General features: G+C 41.5%; 1 protein-coding gene across 1 annotated transcript in view; it reads left to right on the top strand.

Annotated features, from left to right (window-relative positions):
* HID1 (HID1 domain containing) overlaps window positions 1–27,159 on the top strand; it is a 68,928-nt gene that overhangs the window by 36,075 nt on the left and 5,694 nt on the right. Inside the window, exons 6-17 of the mRNA XM_032210836.1 lie at window positions 78–194; window positions 900–1,122; window positions 2,882–2,938; window positions 3,022–3,162; window positions 4,006–4,096; window positions 5,312–5,463; window positions 5,584–5,662; window positions 6,264–6,428; window positions 13,647–13,874; window positions 14,910–15,043; window positions 16,905–16,985; window positions 19,267–19,358. Of these exons, the coding sequence (XP_032066727.1) occupies window positions 78–194; window positions 900–1,122; window positions 2,882–2,938; window positions 3,022–3,162; window positions 4,006–4,096; window positions 5,312–5,463; window positions 5,584–5,662; window positions 6,264–6,428; window positions 13,647–13,874; window positions 14,910–15,043; window positions 16,905–16,985; window positions 19,267–19,358 (1,560 nt within the window). The remainder of the gene's footprint in view (window positions 1–77; window positions 195–899; window positions 1,123–2,881; window positions 2,939–3,021; window positions 3,163–4,005; window positions 4,097–5,311; window positions 5,464–5,583; window positions 5,663–6,263; window positions 6,429–13,646; window positions 13,875–14,909; window positions 15,044–16,904; window positions 16,986–19,266; window positions 19,359–27,159) is intronic.

The raw sequence follows: 27,159 nt of genomic DNA, 5'->3' as shown, positions 1-27,159 counted from the left end.
TAAAACTGTGGCAAAGTCCCTGTGAATAATAATGAATACTCCCTCTGACCGAAACTTGCTATTCATACATTTTTCAGGACAGAGCTACTGAAACTTCTGCTGACCTGTTTCTCGGAGGTCATGTACTTGCCTCCCTCCTCTGATAGCAGCAACACTAATCCTTGGGTCCAGTTCTTCTGTTCTACAGAGAACAGGTGAGAAATAGCACATTGCATGCGATGGATGCTTTGAAACACATTTGTTTAATCTAAACCTTCTTTAATTAAAAGGATTGTGTATATACGATAGACATTATTCCATTACTCCTTATACCTTCAGTTATTTCTTTTTCCTTATTAGTTCAGTATATATGTCTTTAGGGCTATGTTTGCCTAATTGGAGCCAATCAATGTTTGATCCAAATAGTGGATGGTTTTGGAATACTAGACTATATCCAGACAACTGCTAACCCTCCCGCCATAGAGTTAGCAGGAAAGCTGCCCCCCACCTCACCCTAGTAGCATGCTGAACATTTGTCCTTAAGACAGGAGGCACTGTAAAATAAGCAGTTTGCAATAATTAGCAGATTATACAAAATGAATGGGTTCTTTTTATTATAAATTGAAGAATTTTTTTTAGAAAGAGTTGGGTCAGTTTTTAAATATGTGACATTCTTTTGCAGTCACTTAGCCATACTGGAGAGCAAAATAGGATGTTTTAATCTATGTTGTCATTCATATAGCATATTATTTCATTCATTAAAATAAGTAAGAATAATGACCTCAAATGCATTTTTTCTTTTCACTAATGAATGTGTCTGAGGAATAAAAACGCTATTTAATCATTGCTAATAAAATGAAAGCTTATTCTTTGTTAGAAAGCTTTTAACATTGTTTTGAGCATGTTGGATCCTCTTCTAGGCATGCCCTTCCGCTCTTTACTTCCCTCTTGAATATCGTCTCTGCTTATGATCCAGTGGGTTATGGGATTCCCTATAACCACTTGCTCTTCTCGGACTATCGTGAACCACTGGTGGAGCAAGCCGCTCAAGTCCTTATCGTCACCTTGGACTATGACACTTCTACCAGCTCCAGTCCCACAGTAGATGGCACGACCACTGGAACAGTCATGGATGATACCGATGTGAGTTGCTCCCAGATTTAGCTGTGTTTATAATATGGAGGAGCAACAGATATGCTCAACCGGCTTTCTTAAAGCAAAGCAGCTTTGAATGGAAACTTTTAGAGTACATAGTGCTGATAACCCAGCATTGCCTGGGTATTTATTTATAGGGGGGAAATGTCCGGACCAAACATAATTTCTAATGTTGGATTTCCCCCTTACCAGAGGGGGCTTACCAGAGGGGGCCCCCTTGTAGAGTACTGTGAAGCCATTACCATGGCAACTCCACTGCGCTGTACAGTATAATCCAATTTGCAGCAGTACAGTAGAAGCCATTTTAAGGCACAACAGGCTATATCTTGACAGAACACACACCTCGAGGGGTTTCTTACCCCCACAGTATTTTTTTCCAGAGAAAACATCTGTGTACCAAGTTTGGTTGAAATTGCTCGAGGCATTCCAGAGTTATGCTGGAACACACACACACACACACACACACACACACACAGACACACAAACACACAAACACACACACATTTTTATATAGATAGAAGATAAGTGACCCTAGAAAGATGGTACTAAATTCTTCTCTCAAATGGTAGCTTTCCATGGTCCCCAAGAATTCAGATAATTGGTTTGAAACATTTGAAGATATTTGGGCTCAAACATAAAAATGGATTTTAACCATCTTTCTGAATTTGTTTTAAGCAAGCATTTATCAAATACAGGTAGTCCTCGATTTATGACCACAACTGAGCCCAAAATTTCTGTGGCCAAGTGAGACATTTAAGTGAATTTTGCTGCATTTTACAACCTGTCTAGCTGCAGTTGTTATGTGAATTATTGCTGTTGTTAAGATAGTGGCAGAGTTGTTAAATGAATCTGGCTTCCCCATTGACTTTGCTTGTCAGAAGGTTGCAAAAGTTGGTCACATAATCCCTCTTGCATAACCCCAGGACACTGCAACCATGATCAATATAAACCAGTTGCCAAGTGTCCAAAGTTTGATCTCTTGACCTCAGGACCACTACAACAGTCGTAAGTGTGAAAAATGATCACAAGTCACTTTTTTTCAATGCTATTGTAACTTTGAATGGTCACTAAATGAACTGTTGTGAGTCGAAGAATACCTGCATCTTAAAGCAATGTGATGGATCTGAAATATTGCCTCTTAAGTGCTTAAAGATGTACATTTGCCTTCTCAATACCAAACTAACTATTTTGAATTCTTTTTCCATGAGCAGATTTATTAATTCAGACCTTTTCATTCACTGCATTACTAGCATAAATATTTACATTTTCCTGTATTTCCTCACTGTACTGCATACTGGAGAGGTATTCATAATACCCATGAATGAACAGAGACATGAGCACTTTAGGCATTTGTTTTCTGATGAAAAGGAACTAATTAATCTATTCTATGCTGTATATTTTTTAAACTAGGAAATATTAGATCTATGTTTTATTTATTTCATAAAATGATAAGCAACCGTTATATCCTAGTTCTTAGAATAGTGAAGGCTCTCCAGATGTTGCTGAATTATAGCTCCCAGTACCCTATCCTGATTGAGGCTCCAGGGAATTATAATTCATTGATATTCATTGATTCATTGATCCTTGGGATCAAAGGTATCAATTATAGTTTAACACTTAACATAGTATCAGGATTGTTTGACTGATTTAGTGAAAATGTCATTTGCCAATGAATTCAGAGACAAACATACTTATCCCAAGGGTGTTTTAAATGTAAGAAACATTTGCTTGGTTTCTTTCAATGCAGCCTCCAGGACCAGACAACCTGTTTGTCAATTACCTGTCTAGAATACACAGAGAAGAGGTAATGAATCGGATTTTTAAAAAATTGTATGGGCTTAATCTTAGGTTTCCATATTGTAACATATTTATGCTTTTTTATGTTAGGATTTCCAGTTTGTTTTGAAAGGAGTGGCTCGTCTGCTTTCCAACCCTCTGCTCCAAACCTACCTACCAAATTCGACTAAAAAGATTCAGTTCCATCAAGAGCTGCTGGTTCTCTTCTGGAAACTCTGTGATTTCAACAAGGTTCTGTTTTCTATCGCTGGCATTATTAAAGAATTGGGGTAGGAGAGCAGGATCAGAGCCTGATAAATGAACACACGGGAGAATCTTAGTGGTGATGAGCTGGTCAACGGTAACAGTTTTGGATTAGAAGAGAAACAAATGGTTGCAAAAGATTGGGTTGTGATGCAGTTGTTTGGAGTCACTGACCCAGAGGTGGGTTGCTCCCAGTTCGGCCCAGATCAGGTGAACTGGTAGTGGCGGTGGTGGGAGGCTCTGCCTACCCGCCCGGATGCTTCTGTGCACGAGCAAACAGGTAGTGGAAAAAATGGAAACCCACCACTGCACTGACCCATTGCTGATGCTGCGTACCTAACAAGTCTCAATCTCTGCCTGTGTGTTCAGATATCAGGCCTGTTGAACCTGTATTCCTGAGAAACCATAATCTGAAAGCAATCTGCATAGGAAAATTATGATGCTTGCCTGTTCTTTAATGCATTCAGATCAAAAATAAGGAAAAGAGGAGGATTTTTATTCAAGGCATTTTTAATGCCAACAGTGCAATTTTCTCCAAGTTTGCTGACAAATTATCACTTTGAGTAAGGAATTCACAGACTGACGGTTCACAAAATCCTCAGTCTTACCCTCCGTAAACCAGTATAAAAATGTGAAGCCATTGGAAAATGAACAAATAAGGAAAATGTTTTAAAATGCAATATTTTTACAGGCCTGCTAGAAAACATTAATAAAGATGCTGAAACATTCCTCTCCCCTATTGATGCAGTTTTATTTTGTCCAGCTTTCGTGACAGTTATAAAGACTCCCCCTCGATCAACTTGGTGTCTAATTGGTCTTTTTCTTTTTCAGAAATTTCTCTTCTTTGTTCTGAAAAGCAGTGACGTTTTAGATATCCTGGTGCCAATCCTTTATTTTCTTAACGATGCTAGAGCAGATCAATGTAAGTTTGGCTTTACCTATTCTCAGAATTTATGCTGGAAAAAGTTGATTCAGTGTCTTTTCAACTGATTCCCCAGTCCTAAGACTGGGGATTCCAGAATTATAAATTGTATTTGGATCCAAGTCCCTGGGTGACTGGTGCTTATTTACAGAATGACAAATCTGGCATTTCTAATCTATATAGCAAAAGGTGACATCGCAAACAGCCTCTCTCGTTCCTGCCTTGATATAGATAAAATTGTATGTGACTGCAAATGCTCCCAACTGTCTGTGGTCATCCCAAAGGCACGGTGGGATAGCATTGGGCATCCTGTGGCTCCATTTTTGTGACCTTGAGAACTTGGCTTCATCAACAGATTTAATCTTTTCCACAATTTAGAGATAGGAAAAAACAGAATCTGTAATGTAAGCCTGAGATTAATTGTGAAACACTAGGAAATTGAAAAAACTGTGTGTTTTATGATACACACAATATGACTCACTAATTTTGCATCGTGCTGCCCCCTCGTAGCTTTCTTCACAGCATAGTATCCAAAAGTGAAGCTCTCTGTCATTAAAATGTCTTTCTTTCTTTCTTTCTTTCTTTCTTTCTTTCTTTCTCCCTCCCTCCCTCCCTCCCTTCCTTCCTTTCTTTCTTTCTACATCCCCCCCTCTCTCACACACACATACTTCTACACCTCTGTATATCTCTTAATAATAAAGGACTTGATAGGTGGATAAAAATGCCAAACCTAGTCTAACATGTGTAACCAGCCATATTGGATAATAATGTTAGAACATGCCAGAGAAATGTGTTTGTTTATAGGCTTTAAAGGTCAAGGGAATGAATTCAGATAAGACCACAAGCTATTTCCATGTCATTTTGTGGGACAGATTAAGATCAGTGATTTCTGAGATCCTAGTTAGAGAAGGGCCAGAGCTGAGTTGGGACCAAAAGCAACCACATGTATTTATCCACATATTGAGTCATACGGGTTACATTTGTAGTTCTGCATAAAATTGCATAGCAACATATGCAGGCTGCTTCTCGATGTTAAAATGTCTGCTGGACAGCAGCATGGGTGTCATTGAACCATTTTTTTTTGAATACCACACCAAATGAGAGTGAGATATTGATGTTAGTAAGCATTATATTTTGCTTTTGAACTGCTATTGTTAATGGCTGGCTTGCCTTCCGGCCACTGACAGATTTAATTTTGGCGCCATATTTTTACAGCTCGAGTTGGTCTTATGCATATTGGTGTCTTCATCTTATTGCTGCTGAGTGGGGAAAGAAATTTCGGTGTTCGTCTCAACAAACCATATTCTGTACGCGTACCAATGGATATTCCTGTCTTTACAGGGACACATGCAGATCTTCTCATCATTGTGAGTCTGGAATTTGCTAGCAGCATCTTTGCTCGTAGCAGAGAATCTAGCTGCTATAAAAATAGTACAGCAGCTCTGTGATCTTTTGTTTACATTCTTACTTTCTATTCTATCCTGCAGGTTTTTCATAAAATCATCACTAGTGGACATCAGCGATTGCAGCCCCTGTTTGACTGCCTCCTTACCATCATAGTGAATGGTAAGTTGCCGACTCTACAATGACAGCCAAAACTGAAAGCCTTAATATATATATTTAAACAATATTTTAATTTTCAAAATCTTGGGGGCAAATAGTGCGGTGTGGTTTTCCTTCAGAATTGAAACCAGTATAATCATGCATGCAGGCCTTATCATGTCTAGAAATTTAATTTTAGTACCCAAGACTCTTTTTGGAGGCAACTGTTGAAAAATTAGGAGATATAGGTGTAGCTTTGAACATCTCTTGGTTTTATTTGAGGGATGTCATCGTTCAAAGCGGATATAATTTTAAAAGTGGTTGAAGAGTTGCTGTAATACTGGCTTCTTCTCAGTAGATGGCGTTCGTTTTCTTTACCATTATGATGTAGCTGTTCAAGAGTTCAGTGACATTTACACTATTGCTATTTCCCTTTATAAAATTAATTTGTAGCGCCTTCCCATAGCAAGTGTTAAGATATCGATGTTACTCTTGGATCTTAACTGATATGGACCTTAACACTTGGATCTTAACTGATTGTACACTAATATGGTACATAATTATAGTGGATGTTTGATCTCCCCAAATGACTTTTCCTTTCTTTTTAATTTTTTCCATCTCCTAGTATCTCCATACTTGAAATCTCTTTCCATGGTAGCAGCTAACAAATTGCTGCATCTATTGGAAGCATTTTCAACTACTTGGTTCCTTTTCTCCATGGTGCAAAACCATCACCTTGTCTTCTTTTTGCTGGAAGTCTTCAACAATATTATTCAGTACCAGTTTGATGGTGAGTGGCTCAACGGTTAAAAAAAAATTCTATTCCTCTCTGATTGTCAGCATTGACTTCATTTAGTAATCAGGAAAGAAACCACTCAACTCCATTTGAATTGAAATCAAGTGTACTTTTACTAATTATAAACGAACAGTTGCAAAGCTAAGCTGAATCTGGTTAATTAGGCGCGAAAGCGAATAATATCATGTATAACTCAATCCCCTCCCCTTGGCACCCCAGTCCATAGTCCAATTATAATGCACCCAACTGTCAGGTGGGAGATAACTTCAAAAGGCATCACCAGGATGGAATGCTGGACAGTTAACCTTGGCGGGAAACTCCCTTCTTCCACATGCGCAGTAAGATGGTCAAACAGCGTCTAGAATCTTCCTCCAACACAGCATGATTCCCCTCCCAAATACCATGCCCCCCCTTCCCGTTTCAATGGCAGCCAAAGCAGCAGCAAGTGGAGGCTGACATCCGGCCCTCCTCCAGAAAAAGGGCGGTCAGACCTGCAGAAATGAAAAGAACACAAACAAACAGACAAACAACATCACACCAAAGAGGGAAAGGGGAAAGGAGAAAAACAAAAGAAAGGAAAATTAGGAGAGTGTCCAAAATCAGGGCTTGTCAGGATAAGCAGAGTAGAATTTGCGGAGCAGACGAGGCGCTCGAACATGGGACCCGTCAACCCATTCAGTGTGAGAAGGGGGAAAATGCTTCCAAGCCACCAGGTACTGGACACGGTTCCGGCGTCTACGAGAGTCCAAAATTTCACGGACTTCGAAATGTTGCTCACCCTCAAATCAAAAGCGGAGCGGGTGGAGGAGGGAGAGGCGGCCTCAAAGAAGAAGTGCAGACAGGCTTCAGGAGGTTAACATGAAAAACAGGGTAAACCCGGTTGAGATGCTTAGGCAACTGGAGCCGGACAGAAACAGGGTTGATGACCTTGACAACAGGAAATGGACCAACATACTTGGGCCCCAACTTCTTCGACTTCTGGGGTGTCTGAAGAAATCTAGTGGACAAATAAACTTGATTAGCAACTTTGTACTCATAGGGTTTAGTCCGTTTCTTATCAGCCTGTCTCTTATGAGCACGGTGCGCAGCATTCAGAGTTTGGAGAGCCAAAGGCCAAATGTCCCAAAGGCGATCACTCCACTCGGACAGCGACGACACCTGGGGTTGTTCACGAGGAATCTCAGGAATGGGCACGAAATCCTGGCCAAACACCACACGAAAAGGGGTAAACCCAGTGCTGCTGTGCACGGAATTATTGTAAGCTACCTCAGCATGGGGCAACAAATCCACCCAATCATCCTGTTGGTAGTTGATGAAACAACGTAAATATTGTTCCAATACAGAATTAGTCCTTTCACAAGCCCCATTAGTCTGAAGGTGGTGGGAGGAGCTTAACCCCTGGGTGGAGCTAATCCGCTTCAGAAACTCTTTCCAGAAAAGGGAGGTGAACTGAACCCCCCTGTCCAAAATGATGCAGTTGGGCAGCCCATGTAAGTGGTAAATATGGGAGATGAACATCTTAGCGAGAGATTTAGCAGAGGGAATCCTGGAGCAAGGGATGAAATGGACCTGTTTGGAGAACAAGTCGGTAACAACCCAGATAACAGTGTGTCCCTGACTCTCAGGAAGTTCGACAATGAAATCCATAGAAATCTCCTTCCACAGGGCTACTGGGCGAGCCACCGCCTGGAGTAATCCCTGGGGCTTACCTGGAGGTCGTTTAGCAGCAGCACAAACGGGACAACTGGCAACATATTTCTCAATGTCCTTTTTCAAAGAGGGCCACCAAAATTGCCACTTGACGAGGTGGAGAGTCTTGATGAATCCAAAATTCCCTGCCATTCGGGAATCATGAGCCCGTTGAAGAACAATGGTCCTAAGGGACGCAGGAACGTATAGCTTCGTCCCAATCCAAGGCAACTCATCCCTCATAGTGCATTCACGTGCTATCGGAACCAATCATCATCAGTGAGGGCCTTTTTCATGTGAGAAAGAAAGTCCTGAGTGACTTCCAGCTTAGAGGTTGTGTGACTCCTAGTAACAACAGGAGCAGCGAGGCTCGTTGCGGGAATGACAGGCTGGATCACACTGAGCTTAGAACAGTTGCATTGAGGAAATCTGGATAAAGCATCAGCCATAAAAATTTTCCCACCCGGAATGTATTTCAAGGTAAAATTAAATCTATTAAAATGCTGAGCCCAGCGCATTTGCTTAGGAGAAAGTTTTCTGGGTGTCCTCAAAGCTTCCAAATTCTTATGGTCAGTCCGCACCACGAAATGGTGTTTGGCGCCCTCTAGAAAATGGTGCCATGTGGCCAAAGCCCAGCGAACAGCAAAAGCTTCTTTTTCCCAAATGGCCCAACGTCTCTCCATGTCGGTTAGTTTGTGAGAGGTGTACGCGCAGGGTTCTAATTTACCTTGACTATTAGTTTGAAGTAATACAGCTCCCATAGCCATGTCACTGGCGTCAGCTTGGACCACAAAAGGCGCATCCATGTCCGGGTGCTTGAAGACCGGTTCCTCTGCAAAAAGCCGCTTTAACTTCTCAAAAGCAGCTTGGCATTCCATAGTCCAATTCAGCGGCTTGCTAGGTTTGGGTTTCGCCTCACCCTTAGACTTAAGGAGGATAGTTATTGGGAGAGCTATTTTAGCAAAAGAGGGAAAAAATTGATGATAGAAATTAGTAAAACCCAAAAATTTCTGCAATTGCTTACGTGTACGAGGGGCCTCCCACTCGGTGACCGCCTTGACCTTACTGGGGTCCATTTCAACACCCTTGTGGGAGATGCAATAGCCTAGGTAGTCAAACTTCTCCTGATGGAATTCACACTTGGACAATTTGGCGTAGAGTTCAGCCGCCGAAGTTTCTTTAGCACTGTGCGAACCAGCTTCACGTGTTCTTCACGTGTTTCCGTGTAAATAAGGATATCATCTAAATAGATGATAACGGCTTTGTAAAGATGGTCATGCAAAACCTCATTAATCAGTTGCATGAAGACCGCTGGCGCCCCCTGTAGGCCAAACGGCATTACACGAAATTGGAAACAGCCAAGGGGGCAGTTGAAAGCAGTTTTCCATTCGTCCCCCTCTTTAATTCTGACTCTATAATACACCTCTCTTAAGTCCAACTTAGTGAAAATATGGCTCTTCCCCAGGTGGGCCAACATGTCCTTCATCAGTGGCAATGGGTAAAGGTTCTGGGATGATATCGCGTTCAGGTTTTTGAAGTTCACACATAATCTCAGGGAGCCATCTTTCTTTTCTCTGAACAATACTGGAGCTGCTATCTTGGGTCTTGCTGGTTCAATGAAACCCCTTTCCAAGTTCAATGAGAAATTTCCTCATTTCCTCCATTTCTCTAGGGGACATTGAATATATTTGGGGCTTTGGAAGCTTTACCCCAGGCAAAATATCAATGGTGCAATCTGTTGGTTTGTGTGGGGGTAATTTATCAGAAGATTTTTCACTAAAAACCTCCTTGAGGTCCCAATACTCCTTTGGAATTCTTTCCTCCCCCTCGATTCTCTCCTGCCCCCTGGCTGCCAATGCGGGGGGTAGTAGTGTCAGAGTCTGGAGTCTCAACCCTCCTCTCAGGGGGGTATGTTTGTGCGAATTCGTAACCAACCCTCTCTCCAGTTAATGCGTGGGTTCCATCTACGAAGCCAGGGGAGTCCCAAAATAAGGGGTCTGTCCATCCCAGGCGCCACAATAAAAGCTATTATTTCCTGGTGGGTACCCATCCTCATGTCTATGGGTTCTGTAGAAAAATGAGCAGGGCCACCTCCCGCAATAGAACCATCAATTTGGCAAAAAACAATAGGGGTTTTCAAAGTTCTTAACTTCAAGCCCAGTTTTTCCACCATCTCAGGGCTTATCATGCAGCGGGAACAGCCTGAATCTAGCAGAGCTAAAAGTTTTTCAGTTGTGCCAGAAGATGGCACTCTAAGTTCAATAGGGATAAGCATAGGGTCAGTTCTGGAACTTACCCAGCGATGAGATTCCTCCCCATCTGATTCGTCAGACGAGCTGGGGCTCACGCCTCCCTCCGCCTCTGGCTGGAAGTGTTGGGAAACATTCTCAGCAGCAAAAGCAGGTTCCTTTCTCTTGCTTGGAGTTTTCACTGATTTCCCCTCCCTCCGGGGGGGTGGGCCAGGTTGAGCCAATTTGACGCGGCAATTCACAGCACGATGCCCCTCCTTTCCACAACGGAAGCAAGTGAAAGGCTTGGCTTTGCCAGCAAAACTTCCCCTGCCCTCACTTCTGGGGTGAGGGGGGGGGTTTGGGACTGCTGGGGAGGATTTCTCCACATCTCCCTCTTTCATGCACTGAAGCCTGGCTAAATCCAATTCCATGTCTGCAGCGTTTTCATACCAAACTGTTAAACGACGGGGAAGGTGTCTGTTTATGCATTGTTGGTATATATCTTTATGCAATCCCTCAGCAAACTGATCCAGCAAAGCCTCTTCCAACCACCCCCTCATATAAGCTGATAATTCTTGAAATTCCTGCACATAATCCGGCACAATTTTCTTTCCCTGTTTAAGAGCCATAAATTTCAGGCGGCCGCGACGCTCAGTCAAAGGGTTGTTGAACCTCCTTCTCATGGCTGCCATAAATTCATCAAAATACCTCAGGAGAGAGGAATTGCATTTGTGTAGGCCGACCATCCATTTGGCTGCTTTCTTCTCTAAAGCCATTAACACCATTCTCACTTTAATTTCATCTGTCTCTAAATCAGGTCCATAGATTTCCATATAATTCCAGACCTGAATTATAAACAACCCAAGACTTTTGGGGTCTCCATCATATTTTACGCTTAAGGGAGGGACCTTTGCCATCCGGCGTTGCATGCCCCCCCCCCTGCTCTTTGAATGACTCTAGCCGCAGGGGGGGAGGCTGGTTCTGGGTTTTCTTGCGCACAACCCTCCTCGGCCCCTTCACTTTCCCTTAAGCTATGCATTGAGTACCTTTGTTCCAGCTCCTCTGTCGGCTCTCTTTCCACTGCTCTCTCTCAGCTTCGACGTTCTGTCCATGCCTCTTCGAGGAGTCTCATGGCATGGGAAATCTTGTAATCTTCTTCTCCAGAGCCACTCCAATCAGCCGCTGGTTTTTTCTTTGGCCTCTTTCTTGTAACTCCAGCATGTAATTCCTCAGGTTTCTCTTTCTGTCCCACACCCCAAGTCCATCTGGGACAGATGGCAGGTTCTTCCACCCTCAGTTTGGCCAGTCTTTCCGTTAAAGATGGTCCCACCGCTGCCCCATCTTCTTCCTCCTGGTCGCTTGCATGCAAATACATTCCTTTTCTTCTTGTGAGGGCACCCCCCTCGGTAGTTGTTAGCTCCGGGATGGGTGCGAATGAGATTCAGCTTAATGTCAGCATTGACTTCATTTAGTAATCAGGAAAGAAACCACTCAACTCCATTTGAATTGAAATCAAGTGTACTTTTACTAATTATAAACGAACAGTTGCAAAGCTAAGCTGAATCTGGTTAATTAGGCGCGAAAGCAAATAATATCATGTGTTCTGTTCCACCCTCTTTCACTGGTTAACAGACAACAGGCAAATAAAAGGAAAGGGAATTCTCTTTATCAGTTCTCAGTTCAAACTGGCTTCGAGCCCAAAAATAACATAAATACAAGTCTCCGACAAGAATGCAAAACAAAATTCTTACAAGCAATGCACTTCTTCCAAAGTCTCCACGAAACAGGGTTACAGGAAACACCAAAGCACTTATCCAAGTGTATCTTCCATAAATCACGATTAATAATCAAGCAATGTTGTACCAAACAAGGAACACACGAAGGGACGTCTGAAGGAACGTATGTTGACTCCTGCGACTAGGGCGTGGCAGCATCCGTCCTTTTATTTCCAAACCTGCCTCTCACAAGCCCCAGCTGCATAATGAATCTTGTATCCCGAAAAGACTCACAGCAGACATCTGCTGAGTCACAACAATCATGTATAACTCAATCCCCTCCCCTTGGCACCCCAGTCCATAGTCCAATTATAATGCACCCAACTGTCAGGTGGGAGATAACTTCAAAAGGCATCACCAGGATGGAATGCTGGACAGTTAACCTTGGCGGGAAACTCCCTTCTTCCACATGCGCAGTAAGATGGTCAAACAGCATCTAGAATCTACTTCCAGCACAACATGATTCCCCTCCCAAATACCATGCCCCCCCTTCCCGTTTCAATGGCAGCCAAAGCAGCAGCAAGCGGAGGCTGACACTGATACTTTATCCAAGATTAAATTTTAATCTAGGTATAAAGTACAAAGCTTCTTCATCAAACATGGTGCAAATTATCCTTCTTTCTTAGATTTGCCATTTCTGATTAGTAAAATAAAATATAAAATGTAAGTTTGTTCCTTTATTATTTTAATTGAAAAAGGAAGTTCCTGTTACTGAAAACCACTATTGCACTCAACACTTCTCACTCATTACTTTATGGCATTTTTAAACTACAAAGTGCAACTTAGCCCACTTTTGATTTTTCACTTGTTGGTGAAATCTTTTCAAATATAAGTTTCTGTAATATAAATGTCATTTATAAATTGGGAATTAAGTCTGAGTGAATAAAACAGACTCTCAGTTATTTGATAGCCAGCTAGAAAGCCAAATATGCCTGAAATCCTAAATCTTGTGTGCTGGTCAATGTAATATAATCAATCACTTTATTTCATTGTGTTTTTAAATAATTTCTGGGAAACATCAGCTGGGATAATGTTGTAGAAACATTTCCTGATATAATGCTGAAACAGACAGAGTTATCTGTAACAGATAAGTTATCAATTTTGTAATAGATAACATATCAGTTTATTCTTTTGTGGGACAGTAGTCTAGTGATGAGCTAAAAGGAAGAAGTCACCATCTGAAGGAACAAGTGTTCAAAAACTCCAGGCTATAATTTGACTAACATGAAGAAAGGGGGTAAGGGTAGGGGGAACAGAACAATGCTAACCCTCTACTTCTTGAGTATGAAACTGAGCATATAGATTTAGCTATAGTTAATTTCTCATCATCTCACAATTAAGGCTGTCAGATCCAAGCAGCAAACATTCAGACAGCCATTAAATCGCAGGAAGCCATTGATTACTTGGTTTTTTTTGTTCACCTAGTAGTCCTACCCACAATCTTTTTCAATGTGTGTTTCCCAATTACAGAAGGTTAAGGATGTTATTTTTCTCCTCCTGCTGTTGTGATTTCCTAGGTAATTCCAATTTGGTGTATGCCATTATTCGCAAGCGAAATGTATTTCATCAGCTGGCCAACCTACCCACTGACTTGCAGTCTATCCAGAAAGCTTTGCAACGCAAAAAGAAAGCTCCTGAGCCCATCTCTCGTACCAACTCTCAGGAGGGGATGTCCATGGAAGGGTCGCGACCTGCTGCACCGGCAGAACCTGGGACACTAAAGGCCAGCCTAGTAGCAACCCCAGGTAAGTCCAGAGTACCTGTGACACTGAAGCTCACAGAAGATTTCACTTTAGTCCAGAAGGTAGACTGGGGTAAGCCTTTGATGGTTTAAGACCTGGATCTACTGTAGGTTTCTGATAGTAAAGAATTTTCATTCTGTGATCTGTATGACTTCATTATTTATTTCTGTCTTTCCCTTTTATATAATTTAACTTGTTAATTTAGGATTCTCCTTTCTTAAAAGCTAGTGGATGTCTAGAACAGGGCTGTCAAACTTTTGGCCCATGGGCTGGATGCATCACATGCTGGCTACATCCACGCCCGGTTTAGCAAAGGGAAAAAAGTCCTGATACGTCACGGGATGCTGCCATGATGACATGAGTTTGACACCCCTGGTCTAGAACAAGCAAAAATAAACAGTAGTCATTTCATTAAAAAATGCTAAATGTGTTATTTTAAACTATTGTGCAATATTTTTAACATTGCACAATGTTGAAAATCATCTGATATTGTAAGTTTTGCCAGCTACTTGGTTTAATTTTTTTGTTTCCCCAGCAAAGTGCTAAGGAAACTTGCTGTAGACAGAATTGTGTTCTGATCTTGACTAGAAAGATGGAAAGAAAGATGTTGCTAAACCCTCTAGGTCTGTGATGGCGAACCTATGGCACATGTGTCACAGGTGGCACACAGAGCCCTCTCTTCAGGCACGGCAGCTTTCACTCCAGCCCAGCTCCACTGCGCATGTGCCTCCTGCCGGCCAGCTGGTATTTGGGGTGGGGCGCATGCGTGGGGGGTGCTTGCATTGCATAACTGCGCCCCGTTTTGGCTTCCAGGTTGGTGCAGGAAGCCTTCTAGGCCTAAAATGGGGCGGCATAGTGTGCATGCATGGGGGGTACACGTGGGGGGGTCACGTGCGCAATGCATTATGGGTGCGGGCAGGCGCGCAAGCTGTCGCACGCACACACACTTTTGGTACACAACGACAAAAAGGTTAGCCATTACTACTCCAGGTCTTGCCCAATTTTTTTTCTTTTTTTAATGTTGCCTCTCAAAATCAGGCATTGACAAACTCACAGAGAAATCTCAGGTGTCAGAGGATGGGACCATGCGCTCCCTAGAGCCAGAGTCCTCTCAATCTCCAGCAGAAGAAAACTCACCAGGCGTGGCGAGTGATACTGAAACTTGGAACATGGTAAGTTTGCAAACTGCTCTTGGGTAGCTAGTGGTTGAAGAACACAGTGATGATTCAACAATTCAGAGTAGCATCTTAATATAATGTTTGCTGTTTCTTAGATGGGTAGTCAAGAATTTCATTATCCTTGACAGTAGACCCCCCCCCCCCAAAAAAAAAAAACTGGAGAAAACATTTTCTGTACAGAAAATAACTTAATAGAATGTTGGGGCGCATTTTATTTAATTTCAATTTAAAGTCTGCATTTTCTTACAGGAAATTTCAGATATAGTGGTTAAATTCAGTCCATTCCCTCCTATCAATAGGAACAATCTAGGGAGTATATGTATTCAATTCATTGCTCATTCGAAATATCCTGCAATAAACTCCTAATCTATTGGATAGGTTCTCATGATTAGGATAGTACAAGTTGTGCCCAAAGCAAGTATTTTTATGAATGTATTTTAAAGAAAATTTATTGGAAGTGATACCAATCTCTGAGCCTATGACAACTAAGTTACAGTAATTCTAAATAATGCAGGTTTGATTGATTGTTTTATGCAACAGTAAATCCCAGAGACAGCAAAGCTAACAGCTCAGAGCATCCTGCATCTTGCTTGTTTTAGAGATCAGCTCTGAAGATAAATTATATCGCTAAAGGATTCTAATTCTGCTTAGCTTGAAGCACTTGGCTATGGATAATATACTATAGCTTTCTCCTGCTCAAGTGCTGTTGTTGGGGATATATATGTATATATTTCCTCCTGATAATTAATGAGCACAGCGATGAGTAAGAATAATAAGAATATGTGAATGGATGCGTTTTTGTATGTATGTAGGTGATCCTTGGCTTATGACTGCTTGTTCAGTGATTGTCCAAACCTGTGATGGTGCTGAACAAGGAGGATTTACGACCAGTCCTGTAGCACTGGATTTTGCAGTGTCTCTGCAGTCATGTGATTGCAATCCAGGTGCTTTTGCACCTGGCTAGTGAGGGACGTGGTGGCTCAGTGGCAAAGACACTGAGCTTGTCGATCAGAAAGTCGGACGTTTGGCAGTTCGAATCCCTAGCATTGTGTAACGGAATGAGCTCCTGTTACTTGTCCCAGCTTCTGCCAACCTAGCAATTAGAAAGCATGTACAAATGCAAGTAGAAAAATAGAGACCACCTTTGGTGGGTAGGTAACAGCATTCCGTGCACCTTTGGTGTTTAGTCATGCTAGCCATATGACCATGGAGACGTCTTCGTACAGTGTTGGCTCTTCGGCTTTGAAACAGAGATGAGCACTGCCCTCTAGAGTTGGGAACGATTAGCGCATATGTGAGAGGGGAACCTTTACCTTTACCTTTTTTAGTGATTACAATATCATAGTCAGGCACAGTCTCTTGATCGTGATTTCCAACATCCCTGCCAGCTTCCCACAAAGTCAAATAGGGAAGGCGGCAATTTGGAAGTCATGGTACATGAGACCCTCACTTAAAGACTTGCATGATCCTTACCTAATGATGGAACTGCTAAAACTGCCATCACTAAGCAATGCTGTCCTGCAAAGTTTCGCTTTACGATTGCATTGCTTATCAATGGCAGTTCTGGTCCTAGTTGCCATCCTGAGGTGTAAGTGTGTGAAACACTCTCTCTCTCACACACAGACAACATCCACACATGGCGTAGTGATTGAAGTGCTGGACTACGTGGGGAGTCCTTCTTTTGACACAGAAAGGCAGTTGGCTCTCTTTGAGCCAGTCCCCCTCTCTCAGTGTTGCACTGGGATGCTGAAAAGTAGATCCTTGCTAAACAATATTTGATTTTATGTGTAGCAGTATACAACCGAGGGAAGTTGCAGCCCTTGGATAAGCGAAACAATTTGCATTCTGTCCTTAGGAGTCCTCACAATCCAGACGGGATCGACGACGTCTGTCCAGCACATCCTCTGTTGGGCAGTGGAATCCAACTCCTGAATGGGTGAGAGATGCTGGCAGCTCTTGTTAACAAGCCATACAGAGATATAACTTGCTTTTTAATCCAGGAGTGAAATCAACTTACCTTCACTACCAGTTCGCAAATGTGACCACGCGCACATGCACAGGATCTTCTGCGCATGCGCAGAGCGTCAAAAACAGGAAGTGATGATGTCCAGGTGGGTGGGCGGATTCTCCCACCGCCACTGCTACCGGTTTGACTGAACTGGATAGAACCGGCTGAATTGCACCACTGTTTTAATCACATGAGCGACATTCCTTATTATCTTCATTTGATAAGGAAGCAAGTGACGATGTGAGAAGAGATAGTCGAATCATCCACAGAGGGTGATGAAGTATCTGTTTACTAGTCTCTGGAGTACTTCTCTCTTTAGCCAACATGATAATGGTCTGCTGCTTTCATTTAGGACAGGGGTGGGGAATTATGGCCCTTTTATGACTTTGTGGACTTCAACTTCATGGCTGGCTCAGGAATTCTGGGAGTTGATGTTCACAAGTCATAAAAGGGCCATGGTTTCCCATCTCTGATTTAGGAGGAAGGACATGCCTTACCCCATTTTGCCATTTATGCTTAAAAAGTGCTAGATAATATATCTTCCTGGAAGCATTTTCACTTTATTTATGGGTTGAATTTTACCTGACCAGAAACCAGGTCATCTCAGCTGCTATTGAACTGATGAGAAGGAATGTTGAAACTCTGATTCATAAAAGCCCAGATGATTGTCTTCCTGAATAGTAGGATCACTATTAATAATTTAAATTCTGGAATAGTTATCCCTGTTATCATCTACAGCAGTGTTTCTCAACCTTGGTCACCTGAAGATGCGTGGACTTCAACTCCCAGAATTCCCCAGCCAGTTCTGCTGGCTGGGGAATTCTGGGAGTTGAAGTCCATGCATCTTCAAACACTGATCTACAGTTTTTCTTCCCTGCATGATAATAGGTTGCTCTGCTTCTCAAACATTCTCATTTTCTATAGCTGTTTTCTTTCAGAAAGCTTTAGGGTTGAAATGTGTCAAGTATGCTCTGAGGTAGAGGTTTCCCGTAAAAAATGAAGCGCTCATAAAAAGCCTGGGTATATTAATGAGCTAGCCTCCCCCCTCCCCCCATGGCAGGGAACCCATTAGTGGAACATCTCCTGGAATAAGAGATTACTTTCGCTAAAGTCTTTCCTCCCCCAATGTTAGGAATAATCAGAAGGTTATGCTACTACACCTATATAGGGGTTTTTTTTATCTCAAAGAAAAGCACTGAATTTTTGCTCTCTAGATCAGGGCTGTCAAACTCCCACCTCATGGCCTGACCATGCCCATGCCCAGTTTAGCGAAGGGGAAACAAGTCCCGATCATCATGTGCCACCGACGTGACGACCTGAGCTTGACACCCCTGTTTTAACATATCATAGTCACTAGATGGTCATTCTCTATCTCTTTTCTTCATCTTCCAAAGCTCAGGTAACACGAACAGGTAGTGAAGATAATAGGATACCATTACTGGCTGCAACGCACTATGAAGTCTAAGTGGTATATTGTTAGGAATATAATCTAACGGTTGGGTTGGCAATATATAAATCATGTAACAATGCTATACCTGTTTCTTTAAATCATACTGTAAAATGTGATTGGTTGCTGTTTCCTCAATTGGCCAGAAGAGGGAGCCAAAATGACTGTTAGCTCTCTGTTTTTTAGATGCTGGGCTGATCTGATCTGAGTGTTTTTGGAAGCTGGCTGTTAGAAAGTGCCGTGAGTTATCCCACTTCTGACACCAAGTCCAAGTCATACACGGATAAGACAGTCAGTCATCAATGTCTTTCAGTTAAGGGATAATCCAAATAACATAGTCCATAATCATAGAAACAGTCCAGTACTCAAAGTTTGCTAGCAGTTGCAAAACTTACAATAGCTCACAGCACTTTCTAACAGCCAGTTTCCAAAACACTCAAATCAGATCAACCCAGCATCTAACAAACAGAGAGCTAACAGTCATTCTGTCTCCCTCTTATGGCCGATTGAGGAAACAGCAACCAATCACATTTTACAGTATGATTTAAAGAAACAGGTATAGCATTGTTACATGATTTATATATTGCCAACCCAACCGTTAGATTATATTCCTAACATATATAATTCTAAGTGCTGCTTTATGTGAACAGAGACAGATTTGGATGCATTTTTTTCATCTGAATAAAAGCCTTCCTGTCAGGTATTGATTTGCTGAGTTGGCTCAAACTCTTAGCTCTTCACTGCTATCTTTTTCCTTTGCAGGTGGTGTCTTGGAAATCAAAATTGCCCCTGCAGACAATCATGAGGCTATTGCAGGTCCTGGTTCCCCAGGTAGAGAAGATTTGTATTGACAAGTAAGTGCCACAAATCTTGTAGATAGAGCTATCGGGGTGGTGGTGGTGATGAGTGGGAATTGTAAGGTGGTATGAATTTTCTTATTGAGTACTAAACATAATTCCTGTAATAAAATTAGTCTTATCCTCTTTTCACATTTCTACAGATAAAATAAACAAAGACTATTATTGTGGAATTGGGTTGATTGGATCATGCATAAGGACAAAGCAATCACAGCTTTCTATTTTGGGATAAGAAAGTGTAGAGTAGAGTAGTGTAGCGTAGGTAGAATAGAATAGAATAGAACAAAACATTCTTTATTAGCCAAATGTGATTGGACGCACAAGGAATTTATCTCCTTTAATAATAATAAGCTACTTTATGCAGAGCATATAAAAGGAGTAAGAACTCACCAGTAAAAGACATTAAATGCATAAGAAAAATAAAAGGAAATGGTTTACACTAATACCGTTCACTATACATCTCCATACCTATCCAGCCTTAGAAATTGTACTTGCTTCCATTTTATGTACATACTGCTACATACATTGTCTTTTGTTCTCTAAATGTTTCATATTGCTCTTTTGGCAGATCTCAGATCTGTCTATACATGACTCTCTTGACCTTTCCTTCCTTTCTCACCATCCATTTATTTTTTTCTTCATGTTTGTTTGCACCTTGATCCTCATTCACTCTGCATTTGACCAGCCTTAATGAATATTGTTTCTACAGTCACTAATTTTTGTAATGCATTTATCTTCCTGATAAAGTCAAACTTGATCCTATCATATCCTGTTTTATTCCACAGATTTTAAGTACTCCATTCCCTGTATTCTATTTATATTTATGTGTGTCCATTTCCCTAAAGTGGAGAGAACCATGCTGTTATAAGGAGCCATTTTTACCTTTTTTGATAAATACTCATCTCTCACAATAGTCAGCGTGCTTCCCTTCCCTTTCTGGGAGCCTAATCCCAAAACTAGATGGTTCCACATTCAAAACTTCTCCTTACCTTTACATTCTTCACTAATTCCCTCAGTCTTTCATAGGATACATCACACTTTTTGGTTTCTATTTTCCTTTGCCGCATACAAATATTAGAAGACTTATGCTTAAACCATGTACATAAAACATGAATATCCTTTTCTTATTTTTTAATGCTTTTTTTTAATGGCCCATTCACCTTTTTCTCTCACCATTTTCTCTCACTTAACAGAATATTTTTCCTTTAGGTCTAATTTACTGAGAAGGTTGCAAAATTGTTCCCCAAACTAAATCTCCAGTTGTCCCATTGTCACCATTAAACTGGAGTGTAACATGCAATTATCACCAATTATTGACTTATACTTTGATATTTTCCTATAGTTATTCATACTTTCAGGTAAGTATGTAATATTTAGTTCTTTCATTATTAAAGCTGTACCTTCACTTGCTTGCATATATTCATCAATTCCACACCACAGTATCAGGCCACATTCTTTCAAATCTATTATATCGTTCCATTTTTTCCTCCACTTTGTGCTCTTTATGATTCACTCTGTTCTTTCAAGTTGTGATTTTCATAGGCCATAGACACCACTGGATATGCCATACATGCTACCCATCATGGCTTTGGTCAATTGAGGCTTTCACATAATGCTTTTTGGTAAAATAGAAAAAATACAGATTGTGTTACTAGCCTTTGTTGCACCCGTCCTCCATGCAGTATTACATTCTATTTCTAACTATAGTGCTGGTTAGTTTGGATACATTTTGACATGTAACTACAAGCAAAACCAAAACCCAATTTGAACTTCAAAGACACTTATGCTATTCAAAGGAAGCTGTGATATCTAATCTGTATCTACCTTGCAAGTTAACATACTGTTACCTAAATCCTACCAATTAAGACACTCAGGGCTTTGGATCATAGGTCATGCATATGATCCTAACATTAGTTGATGTTCTTTATGATCTTTATCCTTATGGCTGTCTGCATATGCATAAGTACAATTTGGGTGTTCAAGCAGTAGTCCCCAAAACATCATGGTTTTATTTTTAAATAGTATGTTTAACAATATTGTTTCCATTTTAGTATGAGGAGGCATTCAGATAACAGACTAATCTCTCTGCTGATTCAGGAAAGTGGAGCTCAGATAACCAAGACCTTTAATTCAACCCACTTCCATTACCTTTCTTCATTTCAAACAGAGCCATCTCTCTCTTCTTATCAACCCAAAGTCCAGAAATGACACAATGAAGTCCAACTGAGTCCATTCCAGGGGTGGGTTGCAGGAGGTACGCCCCGGTACGGGTATACCGGAGCCAGCCCGGAGCACCGGATACCGTTCTAGTACATTGCTCTGGAGGACCCACCCGCCCGCCCGAGCTCCTTACCTGTGTTTTAAAGCTTCTGCGCTGCCGCACACGTGCATGGCGCATATAGCGCCTGTGTGATGCTCCATGGAGCAGCTGGAGCATCGCGGAGTGTCGCAGAAGTGGTAAGACGCATACGTGCGTTGCGTGTATCTATGAGGATGCTGCCAGGGCTTGGGGAACCTAGAACTACGCCATCTATGCTCTGACCTAAGTGTAGTACACAAAATTATCTGCTACACTGTCCTACCCGTGAATGACTACTTCAGCTTCAACCACTATAATACACGAGCAAACGATAGATACAAACTCAAACTCCAAACTCGATTGCAGAAAATACGACTTCAGCAACAGAGTGGTCAATGCATGGAATGCACTACCTGACTCTGTTGTTACATCCCCAAACCCCCATAACTTTAACCTAAGACTGTCTACTATTGACCTCACCCCATTCCTAAAGGTCTGTAAGGGGCATGCTTAAGCGCACCAGTGTGCCTACCATCCCTGTCCTATTGTCTCCATTTATTCGTACCCATTTCCTCATGTTCATATTTATGGTTATACTTATACCTGTTATCTTTTACATGTTTGACAAGCTAAATAAAATAAAATAATAGACAGAATCTTGCCAGCTATAGAAAGCTATAACTTTCTACGCTACTAGCTATATCCTGAAAAATTCTAGGGTGTGGCTATCCTGAATTGTTTCCCACTTCAGCTTGGAATCTCTCCATCTTTTGATCTTCGTCTCTTCCTGGGAACACTCCCAGTGGACAAAATTCTCCCTTGCTGTTGCTGCGGCAAGTACACATTACATCACACTTTTTAACCATATGCAGCCTAATATTTTTCTACTTCATTATTTCTTTATTCCACCAAACTTTTTTCCCTCAGCTTTTCTGTGGGAAAAGGAACAACTTTCATACATATGAAGACTAGGTGCACTACGCTATCAGATTAATGAGAGCAACAATGAGGAAATTATTTCTTGGTTTGAAGCTGAAGCTTGTCCTAAAGGTTTCATTAGCTAATCATGATCTTCCATAGAAACTGAGATTGCACTAGGAATCTCATCTTCTACTTGCCTAGTATGACCTGTATATCTCAACCATAGTTGTCCTGCAAGTCTTTCCTTTTTTTAATCTTCCATTTTTTTAAAGTTCTAAAGTATTATAAAATGCAAAAGCAAATAGAAGAGCAATGAGGGTGAGGAAAGGGGGGGGGGAAGTGAGGAAAGATAGGGGAAAAAGAAAGAAAAAGAAGCATTGACTTCCGACTCTCTCTGTTACAGTAGAACTAGGCTTTAACAACAGATCACAGCTTTTTGCTTTTCCATAATAGTATGAATAAGTCATTTCTATAACGATCTATCAATCTAATCTGTAAAACCCAAAGTCAAAGTTTCATTCTTTTCCACATCAAGCATGAAGTTCAGAAGCCATTTCCATGTGGAAACAAAAGCACTCACGTTCTTTTCTTTAATCGTTAGTCAGTTTTGCCATTTCAGCCAACTCCATCAACTTCTGCAACTTCATCAACTTCAACCAACTCCATCAACTTCTGCAACTTTCTATCATTCTTCCATGGTAGGAATCAAAGTATCCTTCCATTTTTGTGCATACAATAAATAGTCTTAATGCTATCAACATATGTAGTAACAAAGTTCCAATGTTTTTCTCCAGTTCTTTTTCCATTAGACCCAAGAGGAAAAGTTCTGGTTTCCTTTTATCTCCAGTTTCAGAATGTTCTGTATTGAAATATGAATCCTAGTCCATTTTTTTTGCTTTATCACATGCCCACCCTTCTTTATTTTTACACTTCCTGCATACATTTGACACATCTTTATACATCTTAGATAACACCAGACAAACTATACAAACTGTCCTGCAAGTCTTTCCTGTCTTGGAGGATTGTCAAAGAATGCCCAAATTTCTGGGATCTATAAAAATGGCAGTTGCAGAACTACAAAGGCTTAGAGATTAATTCAACTCCTACGGTCCCTCTTTGGAAATACATCAGTGGGAACATACACCACAGATGCCATCTAGAATCTTGATTCTTGGCTCCTTCACTTTCCTAGTGAAATTATGGCCTACTGTAGGACAGGATAAGGGTGGGATAGCTCAGCGGTTAAGATGCTGAGCTTGTCAGCTTGAAAGGCAACAGCCTAGGTTCGAGACCTGAACACTGTGCGACAGAGTGATCTCCCGTTACTTGCCCCAGCTTGCCAACCTAGCAGTTCAAAAGCATACAAATGTGAGTAGGGAAGGTAACAGCGTTCCACATTTTCATGCTGGCTACATGATGATGGAAACATCTCTCAAACAATGCAGGCTCCCTAGGCTAAGAATCAGAGATGAGCACTGTTATCTTGAGTTGGTCACTACTGGACAGAGGAAACGTTTAAACCTTTTAGACAGAATATTTGGTTCATTGCTGCTTCTGACCACTGGATGGCAGCACCTACTTAAGATCTTGGCCCTTGCACCATTCAACTATTGCTATTTGATGAATAACTGTTTCTGACCATTAGATAGCATGCTTTCCAGAGAACAAATGTATTAACCTTTCTCATGTTAGAGTATCTTCCAGACTCTCAATCTGATAGCAACAGAATGTTTGGCCGCTGCCACTAAGTTAAAAATTGGATGTTTTGCTACCAAATTCTGGCCCTGCAACTTTATGGTACTTCAGTGCAGCATTAAGGGATGCAGTGGCTCAGTGGCTCAGTGGCTAAGATGCTGAGCTTGTCGATCAGAAAGATCAGCAGTTCAGCGGTTCAAATCCCTAGCACTGCATAACAGAGTGAGATCCTGTTACTTGTCCCAGCTTCTGCCAATCTAGCAGTTCGAAAGCACATTAAAAAATGCAAGTAGAAAAATAGGGACCACTTTGGTGGTAGGTAACAGTGCTTCCTGTGCCTTTGGCATTGAGTCATGCAAGCCACATTACCACGGAGACATCTTCAGACAGCTGTGGCTCTTTGGCTTAGAAACGGAGATGAGCACCGCCATAGGTGGGTTGCTGCTGGTCGGCCCGGATTGGGTGAACTGGTAGTAGCGGCGGCAGGAGGCTGTGGCCAGACGCTTCTGTGCATGTGCAGAAGCGTTGCACAGGAGTGCGCCCGAACCGGTAGTAAAAAAATTGGCAACCCACCACTGAGCACCGCCCCCTAGAGTCGGAAACAACTAGCATGCATTTCTGGGCGAACCTTTACCTTAATGAAGCATTAATGACTAACAAAGTCAAGTCAAAGATTTTACATAGGATGTCTTTGTACTTCTTTTTTTATTCATTAACAATATTCAAAATAAAACATCCAGTGACAAATGCCAACAATAAGAGTATTAGGCAAAACAAATGAAATGAAAAAATTAAAAGAACAACTTAGAATCATTCCTCCTGGTGCTCTTCCTCAACCTCAAACAATCCACTGTAAGATCAAGTCCTCTTTGTTGAAGATTGAGGGCCATAATCAACATGGGTGGCTGATTCTTTCCAGGCTAGGCCTTAGAAAGAGTGACTGATCTGAAATCTTTCAGCCAGTTCTGTGTCCTATGAAGTCCTAGAACTTGGATCTCCCTGCTCTTAGGCCAGCATCTTAACTACTACATTACTCTGGTTCTCAGTATTTTCAATTAGTTACTCTTAGTATTTTAAAATCACATTTCAGTGCATATAAATCCTATTGGGAATGGAATAGGGCCAGGCATATACCTGTAGGAAGGGTCTTTAAAATTATAGATTAACATAGCTTCTGATCCACAGCTTCCTTTATTTCTGGATAGTGTGGATCTTGGAGCAGGACCCCTTTGGATGATCTCACAGAGTGGGCAGAAACAATTCAGAGTTATACTGCAAAGGATTTTATAGCACTTTACATTAGACCTGGAAGGTTGCCAGTAACCAGTGTAGTGGTCCAAGAGTAGAAATACTGCAATGTTGAGTCACCTATCAGCATTCTGCAGTACAGGCTACTCTATCCTGTACAGACTGAAACGTATTTTCAAAGGATCTCGTAGAGAGCACATTGCATCAGCTAAGGAATGCAGTGATGAGTGGATGAGTATTTATTGTTGGGGTCTGATTATTCTTTGGAACTGGTGCTCCTTCCTAAGCTTGGCAACGGGGCCACCATTTCCTCTTTTAGCAGGATTCAAACGTTGAGAAGTTGTGAATGCCCCAACATTGGAAGTCTTTAAGAAGATGTTGGATAGCCATTTGTCTGAAATGGTATAGGGTTTCCTGCCTAGGCAGGGGGTTGGGCTAGAAGACCTCCAAGATCCCTTCCAGCTCTGCTATTGTATTATTGTATAAACTTCCAAGTCATACTATCACTGGAAACATTGTTTCTGGGCAGGCCAAATGTATATAATGGTGTATCTACTTTGCTAGTAGTTAATTTGAACACATTTTGCTCTAAACAACATCCAGATCTCTGTAACATTGCTGCCAAAGCTTGGAAGGCATCATACAGTTGAATATTATTAACATGGTACCTCATCCCAAACCAACTGCTGACTGTTATACCCCGTTATTATATGCTATTCATTATACGCTATACGCTATATACTATATATTGTATGCATGTCTGTCAGTGGTGGGTTTCAAATTTTTTTAGAACCTCTTCTGTAGGTGTGGCCTGCTTTTTGGCATGGCTTACCGGCCATGTGACTGGGTGGGCGTGGCCAACTTGTAAAATGTGGTGAAACACACTTAACAACGCTTTTGCTTAGCAACCAAAATGTTGGCTCAGAAATTCTGGCATTTGAAGCATGCAAGTCTTAAAGCAGTCAAGTTACAGGACCCTCGCATCCCTAACCCTTTAGAAAAAAACCCCCAGGGGTGTTCAAACTTGACAGCTTTAAGACTTGTGGACTTCAACTCCCAGAATTCCTCTTGCTCTTCATCTTGATGATATGCAGACGGGCGGGGGGAGGGAGCTGGAACTGGTTCTAAATGGCACTGTAGATTTGTTAGAACTGGCAGGAACCCACCTCTGATGTGTGTATATGTGTGTTAGTGAAATGGCATGGAGGAAAGGCCCTGAGCCCTATTGGATCATCTATATACTCAACTATTTTTCCCTTAACGACTGTTGGTTAGAGGTGCCCACTCAAGGAGTGAAATCACCCTTAAAGGGTGCTTCATGTCTTTGCAGGTGGTCCAAAAGAATATTGTGGTTGATGATATTGCATGCCAGTGAGAGGCATAAAAAGACTCCTCCTATTCAGGTTCTAATGAAAGTCATTTACCATTTGAGCATGGTGATGATTAAAATAACGTTTTAAATGAGATAAGCGTAAAACACACTTAATGATAAAATAGACTGATGGTGACCCTTGTTACACATAATGCAACAGTTCAATATTCCTTAACCAAGGAGATCATATCATATCACCAAAACAAATGAGTTAATAAAGAAGAGCTATATGGACCCCTTGGTTTTTAAAACTATATATTTAA

The sequence above is a fragment of the Thamnophis elegans genome, chromosome 2, assembly GCF_009769535.1.
Source record: "Thamnophis elegans isolate rThaEle1 chromosome 2, rThaEle1.pri, whole genome shotgun sequence".
In the NCBI taxonomy this organism is placed as follows: domain Eukaryota; kingdom Metazoa; phylum Chordata; class Lepidosauria; order Squamata; family Colubridae; genus Thamnophis; species Thamnophis elegans.
The sequence above is the reverse complement of the archived record's forward strand: the minus strand, read 5'-3'. Positions and strand labels throughout refer to the sequence as shown.